General features: G+C 42.6%; 1 protein-coding gene across 4 annotated transcripts in view; it reads right to left on the reverse strand.

The window, feature by feature from the left end:
- The window catches only part of LOC106805152 (poly(rC)-binding protein 3-like), a 115,510-nt gene extending 109,332 nt beyond the window's left edge, over positions 1-6,178 (reverse strand). For 3 of the 4 annotated variants that reach the window (XM_014806647.1, XM_014806646.1, XM_014806645.1), the window contains exon 1: positions 6,045-6,178. In XM_014806647.1, the coding sequence (XP_014662133.1) occupies positions 6,045-6,152 (108 nt within the window). In that variant the 5' untranslated portion in view covers positions 6,153-6,178. Of the gene's footprint in view, positions 1-5,269; positions 5,373-6,044 lie in introns of those variants that run through there. The other variant, XM_014806648.1, reaches the window with a different exon arrangement.
- Positions 6,179-10,236: the final 4,058 nt, after the last annotated feature.

Genomic DNA, 10,236 nt, shown 5'->3' on the forward strand with positions numbered 1-10,236 from the left:
TGCACGCAGGCACACGTAATTTTTTTTCTTTAATTGTTTGTTAATTTAATTTTAAATTTTAAATTAAATTTTTTTTTTTCATAATTTAATTTTTAAATTTAATTTTGTTTTTAATTCAATTTCAATTAAAAAAAAATTTAATTTAATTTTTGATTAATTTTTTTTAAATTTTAAATTACCCACGACCAACGTGTCCTACGGTGCACGATACAAATAATACGCTGATGCACATTAAACTTATAATAAATGAATACTAACAATAAAAATAATTATACTGGTAAAAAATATACACAGTGTATTTACACAGCCGCTGGACTGCCTGTGTAGTGTACCACAGTCTTGTACCACAGTCTTGTACCACAGTCTTGTAGTGTACCACAGTCTTGTACCACAGTACCACAGTCTTAAACTGTACTTCTTAAACTGGTGTATGGTTCACCCAAGGGTGAATAAAATTATTTTGAGGGGAATGAAACTAGACCAAAAACATAAGGAAATTTTGTCGTGGGTGAATGAAATTTTGTGATAAGGTCTCGAGGGTGAATGACACTGAATAGTTTAAGAATTATTTTCTTCCTCTCCTCCACTCCTGTCTGGTGCATACTTCAATCATAGCTGAAAAGCACACATAGACTGGGAATATAATCTCAATATTTTACATTTGGGTAATGGTTTGTTACAAGCTGTCATCCATGCTAAGAACTGATGCAGGACGCCTCGTGGTCAATATTAGCGCTGGATGACACTTGATATTTTGGTTGTGAGCCGAGCAGTGACCTATTATGTGATGGTCGTCGATCGCGAAAAATACGAACTTCTCGAAAATACAAAATCTCAATAACTCGGACAAATAATGTAGTTATGAACGTAATTTTTTTTTACAATTTAGGTACAGAAAGGTTCCATTATAGAAATAACCATTTATGACCAATTGACATGGTTGGATCATGGAAATAAAAATATTGGCAAAAAATAGGCGAAAAAAATATTTTGGTTTCAGCATCGACAATGCACAGAAATATCAATAATTTCACTAATATACCACATATTGGTCAGTTTCATACACTAAAATCGTCCTTTACTATTCCCATAATAAATAAAAACAAAGAAGTGGTATTAACTCATGAATAACATTTATTAATAAATACATACAGTACCCTCCCCCTAGTGAAAGTAATATGCACGCGCCGCACAAATTTCACAAAAATCACTTTCATTTCGTATACACTTTTTAAATTGACTATAAACCCACACAAAAGACATGTTATACTGATAATAAACCCATAGTTTACCATAATTTCTTGAAAATTAATTTATAATTGCTTGTACAGAATAGCTACATTTATATATGTACACATATTTCGGTATTCCATATATCCTCAATATGAATAATATTGGCTTAATTTGGTCTGTAATTCACAAAGTATGTCGTTCTCTTCCAGGTATAGTACTAGTTGGTGGTGGTGTAGACTAGAATAGCATCATGGAGCCGACGGCAAATATACAGCCAAGAAAACGAAGCGTGGACTGGAATACTAATTGGGACATTTGCTTTATATGCCAGAACGACTCGAAAGTTCCCATACGAAAACTTGGCAGCTGTGGACTGGAGAAAGTACAAAATGCCCTGCGTGAACGCAAGAAATGTCAAGACTATGCCAGATGGGATGTTGTGGAGAGACTGGAAGCTGCAAATTTCTTATCTTTTTCCGACGACACGGAACTCGTGTACCACAAGGACTGTTATGGAACTTTCACAAGTTCCATGCATCTGAAGAGACTACAAAAAAAGTATGACAGTAAGACCTCTTGCACAGAGGATGATGCTTCCACCAGCACAAATGAACAACCATCTCAAGGACTGCGGAGCAAATCTAAACCTTTGAACACAGACTTGTGTGTTTTCTGCCAACAACAGTCAAGAGAAAAGACCAGACTTGCAGCGTCTTTGTCATTCTCTAAAAAGCTACTACAAGCTGCTCAGAAGGACAATGCATTGAGCTGTAGATTAGCTTGCGTGAATGATTGTGTCGCTGGAGATGTACGCTACCACCTCAAGTGTTATGTCAAGTTCACACGAAAAAGTGACAGTGACCCTGACCCAATGAAACAACCGAACCACAGAGAGCTTTGTCTAGAACGCGTTGCACATGAGATTTCCATCGGCATTACCAGAGGGGAAATCTACAACCTCATGGATGTATGGGAACGATATTCTCAACTACTGGCAGAGCTTGAGGTTGATGCTGGAAGTTACAAAGAACACAGAACACATTTCAAGGTCAGATTACAGAAATTGCTGCACGGACAAATTGACTTTGTTCCACAACTGGACCGAAAACAACCACAATTATTGTTCCCTGCGTTCCAGCCAAATCGTCGTACAGGCCCTGAAAGAGACAACCAACAAACTGGATGAAAAGATGTCTGAAGACGGTGGGGGCGGTTTACGTGCCAGTCAGTTTGAAGATCATGATATGGACCAGCTACTAGCATTACACCACACAGCGCTTCGTATCAGATCCGACATCCAGGCCTCACCCTCGAACAGCGATTGTACCTCCATCAATGCAGACAACGCAGCTAAACTTGTTCCTGAGAGCCTCTTCATGCTACTCAGCGTTCTACTCACAGGCGAGCATGGAGATGCTGATGTTGATGAAAGAACGCGAAGGCTATCTCTCAGTATTGCACAAGATATCGTACATGCAGTCTCCAAAGGCAAAGTACTTACCCCAAAACATGTTGGGCTCGGAATGACTATCCACCAAGCCACACGTTCAAAGGACCTTGTTAACCTCTTCCACAAGGCTGGGCACTGTATAAATTACAGTCAAGTTCAACGGTTGGACACAACCCTAGCAAAGCATGTGCTGGATAACCTTACCGAAAGGGGTAACTTCCCCATCCCGCCAAACCTTGTTGAAGGCAAGTTTCTTCAATTTTCGGCAGATAACATCGACATCATAGAAGAAACGCTAGATGGTCAGGGGAACTTTCCATGCAACTCAGGTCATTGCCGACCCGTAGGACCAACGACCCGTAGGACCAACGACCCGTAGGACTATAGATCGGTTCCCTATAGGATTATGTATAATTGTATGAATATGTACTCTTGATGATATCAGATGATATGTAGATTGTGAATGTGTAGATATATATGATGTGTAATCTCGGAGAATGAGTTCGGCGCGGCGGCGCCGGCGGGGGAGCGATGACGTGTAGGGGGGAGTGACTTTTTATAGATGTTTATGGTAATTGCTACATTGTACGTGTGTGGGGTCGGGGTTCGCGACGGAGAGAGAGTGGTACGGGGAATGCAAGATAGGGAACTTGGGAAGGCAGATTGGAAACGAGTGTTGACCGAGAAGGTTGTATGGAGTGTTAATGCAAGGAAAGTAGAGTGACTCAGATTGTACGGAGTGTATACCAAATAAACCAATGAGTGATATATATATATTTAGAGTGTTCACTGTTCAGTATCAATGAAAGAGTGTGCGATAGAACATAGATGATGGAACCGGCACAGGCGAGATTAAGATTTCGCAACAATGATATTGCCGACTTTCTCCATTTAGGTAGTCGGCTGGTCCTTACATTCACCGATTTATTGTATCACGGTATCGGCTAATCTTTCCTACGCACACGGCGACTAACCGTTCGTTACGGCTGACGATCACTGCGATATGATTGACGCGATTGATGAGATGATACGCTCCTGCACAAAGTGTCATGGTAAAAATTGTCCCGGTACATTTATGTTTGTGTGCGATTTCCCCCTGATATAGATAATATATGAAATATGCAACATGTACCCCGTTGCTAGGATGGTCAGTACCTAGCTACAAATGACCTAGCTACAAATTACTCTACGCTGCGTGGCGAGAAGTGAAACAGTCGTGAACAGTCATAGAGCCTCTGGCCGGGGTAGATAGTACCAACAGAGATCACTGCATGGGTTTGATGGTTGTACGCCTCCACAATTATATGGGAATTTTACTTGTGACCTAGCACCGATGCAGAGTTAATTGTTTACATGTTCCCATGCGTCAGAACCTGCAATAAATACCGTTTACATTTCTACGTTTAGTAATACCAAGAGTACATAATAGGAGATTATATCTCCTATTATTTTATATCCTTATATCCTTATTATCTTATATCCTTATTATTATCCTATTATATTATATCTCCTATTATGTACTCTTGGTCTTGGTAATACGTATATAGCATGTAGTCGGTGGTAGGCAGAATTCTCAATAATCTGCTATTAGCAGTGCCCGGATCTGCTTTACCGGTGCCAGCATTGCGCCAACATGTCAATCACAAAAGAAGCCAATACACACATAAAAGACAAACACGAACGCGGCGTAGCTGAATAGCTCTCATTGCGGATGTACGTGCATGGGTGTTGCTATCCCCCGTGCATGCAACCTACTATGGACGTTGCTCTACGGTTACTGTCTTCGCGCATAACAAGGCTCTATACGATACCGACGCAAGCATAAGCACATTCACGAACGTACTCGCAAAACTACCAGGTGCAGGTAACGTCATTGCTACCCACTGCAAATTATACGAGCCATTATTCTGTAAATTGCAAATTCTTTTCGATTGTCAGTAGTTTATACACGTTTCGACTACGCATAATGCACTTGTTTTTCACTTTAAACGTGCGACCGTAGAACGAGCAGACCTGTATGTTATTTCCAATCCCAGGACCAATATCTCTGTGACCTTTACATATTATTATAATGCTACCAACAACGTCGACAACTCATGGAGTGTAGTTCTAGAGCTAGGAGCATAGTAACACACTGGCATTATTGTTGCCCAGGCTGCTAATCGGTCTTTACATTACTAATCTGATCACGATGGCAACAAGCGGGGGGGGGGGGGACGTGCGCGCGCGCGTAACATATCTATGTGATCATAATTTGTCAGTCACAGATCTATGCCTAGTTTGATACACTGAAATCTTTCTGTGTGATGACGAGCAGCACTGATGAATCATATGACGGTGACACCTGTACTGCTTTATCTCTAGCAGGTAAGACCAGGCTCTACCGTACAACCATATGCTGTGGAGCCCTGTGGTAAAGCTCTCGCTCTAGCCCTTTGCTCTGCCACAGGCTGTCACACCCTTCGCTTTGACACAGGCTGTCACACCCTTCGCTTTGACACAGGCTGTCACACCCTTCGCTCTGACACAGGCTGTCACACATATGGTTTCTCAATCTCTAACGCTAGCCTTCCTCTACCAACTCACTAATTTATGTTGTACTGCGAAAGTGTTGAAGATATCCGTGTAGTTATGTAGTGTCGACAGCGTAGAAGGTAGCCATAGCAGATTGTAGCAACGTAGAGCCGTAGTCGCAGATTAGTTGTTTCACTTGGGACTTTATTACTTACTCAACACCGTCAAAATATATACAATGCCACAGCCTAGGCAACATGCCTAGGCTCCGGTGCCTCGTCTCGATCTGTCTCCGAAATCTTATATCTTGTCTCTACATCGTGGGTAGGTAACTATCTATCTCTCTGTCCTAGCGTCTCTATTTATATGATTTCCAAAATCGCCCGGTGACATTTGGATCAGACGGGTTCTTCGTCATTATCGGCCGGACCTTGTGGGGCTAGGAGACGCGTGAGGCTCATTACGAAAACAACACCGAACCACCAGGCCAGAACACAGGCCAATTTGTTCCACTGCCTAGCCTGGCTAGAGCGCTCCTGGTTAATTACAATGTACCATACAATATTTACACTGCGTGTACAACGAAGCTGCTTTTGTGTGCTTGTAAGTTGTAATGTATTGCATTAGTATATGAGGCAAAGCTGCACACATTTCATGCAATCTCAAATTAGTCATCCCGACCTTTATTCGGCCTATGTTAGAATGATAATTTTGTATAGAGTTGAGGATTTAGCCAGAGCTGCAGAACTGGCCAGACTTGGCCAGAGCCAGAACTGCACACAACGGAATATACAAACTAAAACAGCGGCAAACCACAAAGGGTAGTGTTAACGAGTCAGCAACATACCTTGCCCTGCATGATCACCCGCACCGTCAGGCTCGGAGAAGGCCCGTCCGCCGACGAAGTGGAGTTTCTCATGTTCTCCATCGCTATCTCTGATGTCACATTAAGCATTATAACGACGGTTGAAATTCGCTACAAAACCTGAAACGAGAGAAGATGCGTGCCGCTGTTACGATCGCAACAACATCTGGCGCAGTGGCGCAGGCAGACAGCGACAAGCTCGTCGATTGTCCCTCGTGCGGACGACACACGCGCCGTGTAGAGAGTCACATTCGCTGGCTAGACAAACGACTGTTACGAATGTCTATATCTACCTAATCACAATCGCCGAGAGAATGCACAGCAGCCCTGACAGCAGGCACAACATAAATCCAAATCTAACTGTTGCCTACACCACCACATTACCACACCCACCGGGTTTAGAACGAGCCATGCGATATCGCTTAATTTTGTCGGGTCACGATTTATAAATTGATACCTACACGCTACACTACACTTGTTTATGAGTAACCTGCGTGCTAGACTGACCCCACCCCTATTACGTTCAGGCAGCTGCGTTCGATAACAGCGCGTATGAGCCTTCTAAATGTTTGTATGGTGGGTCTAGGCATTCGTGGGGGTACCGTAATGCACCCGCAATCAGATTTACGTGTCTAATATCACGTGACCCGCCCTTGACATCCTCAGGAATTCTGTTGTTTACACACTGATTATGACGATAATAAATTATCATTCGCCTAAGACTCGTTAATAGATAGTATCAGGAGTAAGATAATATAGGACCTATATTATCTTACTCCTGATAGTAGTATCATAGTAGGCACCACGGCCCGTTATTCAGTGCGGAATGGAATTCGTAGGCAGAGATTATCCATCGGCTCTGCATCTGTTCGAAACACACAAACCGTAGATATACTAGTATTCGCATGTGATTACGATCACCAAGGAGGTTCAGTGCGATAAATGCGCGACTTCCCTCATACGCTACAAATATCCCGCTCCACAACGAGTGGGGAGATGGAAGGAAAATGAAAGAGATGGAGAAAGAGAGAGACCGCGCGCGCGTGAATGAGACACAGAGAGAGAGATGGAGTAGGTGGAAATACTAGTATCATATATATTGTTGCGTGCAGCACATGCTGTTCAACTACTTGAAAATTCATGCAGCGTTTCTTATTTTCAGTACAATACGAATACTGCGTGAACACTGCGCGAACACTCTACGAGTTCCCACACGAACACTGCGCGAACACTCTACGAGTACCCACCCGAACACTCTACGAGTACCCACACGAACACTTGGCGCGAACACTCTTACGATACCCACACGATTAGCATCTACGAGTACCCACACGAACACTGCGCGAACACTCTACGAGTACCCACACGAACACTGCGCGAACACTCTACGAGTACCACGAACACTCGCGAAACAACTTCTACGAGTACACCGAACACTCTGACGAGTACGCTCACATCGCAACACTGCGCGAACACTCTATGTCGAGTCCCACACGAACCACTGTCGCGGAACACTCTACGAGTACCTCACCGAACCTCACGCAACGTACCCACACGAACACTGCGCGAACACCTCTACGAGTACCCACATCGAAACACTCTGGCGCGATACACTGCTTATCGAAAGTACAACAATGGAACACGCGCGAGACTACCGTGCACTGGATAATGTATGGAACACTGTACAGGTTCCACACGACACACTACGTGAACATGGCACGTAATGTAGGAAAGCTGTACAGGTTCAGTTCACGAACACTTGCGCGAACAATCGATTCGGATAATGTAGGGAACATGTCTGTACAGGTTCCACATCGAAATCTACGAGTGAACACTGCACGGATAATCGTAGGAACACTGTTATCAGGTTTCCACAGAACGCTGCGGTTCGTAACACTGCCCGAAGGTGTGTACGAACAGCGAATGTTTTGCAACGAAACGGTAAATAATGGTCGTGTGACGACGATTGCTGATTTTTTACTGCGTCTTCTCCGTAGTATAGATACGGATAGTATAGCTACGATTGATGAATTAAAGAGCACACGAACTATTATATTGTATTTACACATTGTATTGTGTGCTCTTTATGAATTGATATATGCCTTTCCTTAGCAACGTTTTGTATACGCGCTACGTTGGTAAAGGGCAGATTCAATGATTTAAATTGTTGTTTATAAGTACACCGGTGGCGGAGTACAATACGCGAGTACACGTAGTAGAATACATTACATGAAACACGTGTATTCCACTTGCAATAATTCGTCTATGTTGGCTATCGGCAAGTATACGCATAAGACTCTCAGGAAGGTGTAGAAATGGCTTCTCTTAGGATTGAAAAACACTATATATTGATAAAAGTTGGTTTTACGTTTTATTCAATCATGGGACAAAATGCAAAAGAAACAAGTAGAGCCTATTTTCATATAGATGAAGTGCTTCGTTGCAATTGATATTCATCAAATTTGGTCATCACATTTAAACGTACCCAATCTCTCTGTCATCAGCTAACGTGGTCCTTCTCTTGTACAGTATACAGTTAGCGAGAGGTACTATTGATTACGTGTTATGCCGGCTGAAACTAACAATCACAACAACACCGGACATTAGGAAACGCATGGATTCATCACCCTCCAGGGCAAGAGAGCCGGAGATGGGAGGAGGTAGCGAGAGAGATGGTGAAAGAGAGAGGGAGCAGAGAGCGCGCGCGATAGAGAAAGAGAGAGCAAGAGAATGCGAAAGAGAGAAAATGAGAAAGGAAAAGGGGTGGGGGATAGAGGGAGAGAGAAAGCGCAAAGAAACATGAAAGAAACCTAACCCATTGATGTGTTACGGGTTCGCATCCACCAGCGATGCACCGAGCCTTCAGTCACGCCTCGTTTGCTATTCACAGAACAGGGATTAAACTATTGAGAAACGATCTTATACGGTGTCACTTTATTTTTATTCCTGCTCTATACGGCTTCCATTAAAACGAAAACAAACCCGTTTCATATTGGATCGAGATCGTACGAGCGACCGTTCATCGGTGAAGCATTAGAGTACGAAACAGCGGAGCATAAATTTACTTGGTTATTTGCGGAGTGTACGTATTCACTTCGATCGCGATATCAATATTCATCCTCGAGAGCGTATCGATTTTAACCAACCGTTATTTGCGACATCTGGTCGAATTTTGCGACGTCAAATGCCCCTATGTCTTGATAGAGGTCATTATTTAATGTTGGAATGTCCGTCCGCAGCTCAGGCCAGGTATACTTCCACTATTTGATCATGTGATCTAAAACGGGGTAACAAAAATAAAGTTTCCAACGCGGCAAATGTCTCGTCTCAAGTGTTTGTAATATTTCGACCCGCAAGAGTGGAAGATTTTACCTTAAAAATCTATTTCCATTATCAATACTCGTTTGTTATAACTCCTTTTTCTCATTTTCATTTAGAAGGCGCTTACACCGTCAGATATAGTGACCGCTGTCTCAATTTCGAAATGAAAGGCCTAATTCGCATCTTTGAAGATTGCAAAGTCTCTTCGGTCTGATACGATCCTCTCCGCAGGGCATTATATCGCTAGCTTACTGAAGCTCTGATTTCATGGAAACAATCGAGATCTGTAATTAATTAACTCGTCAGCGACCAGCTCTGAAACTTAATTAGTTTGAAACAATTTTGACAACAAGGAGCATGTACGTGAGTGTGTCCTGCATAGAAAAGCATCGGGAGCCTAATAACTAGCGAATGTAATGCAAAGGTACAAGGAAATGAAAATAATTCGTCATACTCCGTTCCTATTATTTAACTCCTGAAAATATCGAAATTTTAGCACAACTTCATTTTAGTAGGTAGGCCAATCGTGAAAGACGGTCATATTCTAAGAAAGGGCATTCTTTGAAGAGAATGGCCATGCACTCGCTAATACCGCGTCCTTCTGATGTTTGGTAACACAATACCGTGTTTCTTCTGTGAAGTGTAGAGTATGGCTTATTGCATTGAACGCTTTTTCATACATTCAATTTAACGATCATTCTCCACTCTAGATCAATCCGTGCGAGATAAGTTGGCCAAAATTACATTCAACAGCGAAAATACGAAATACGAAGAAAGTACGAAAACATACGAACTACCAAGTGTGAAAAATGCCCTCAGAACGTATAACCATTCTGAGACCTATATGGAAACT

This window comes from Priapulus caudatus, unplaced genomic scaffold (assembly GCF_000485595.1).
Source record: "Priapulus caudatus unplaced genomic scaffold, Priapulus_caudatus-5.0.1 Scaffold102, whole genome shotgun sequence".
Lineage (NCBI taxonomy): Eukaryota > Metazoa > Priapulida > Priapulimorpha > Priapulimorphida > Priapulidae > Priapulus > Priapulus caudatus.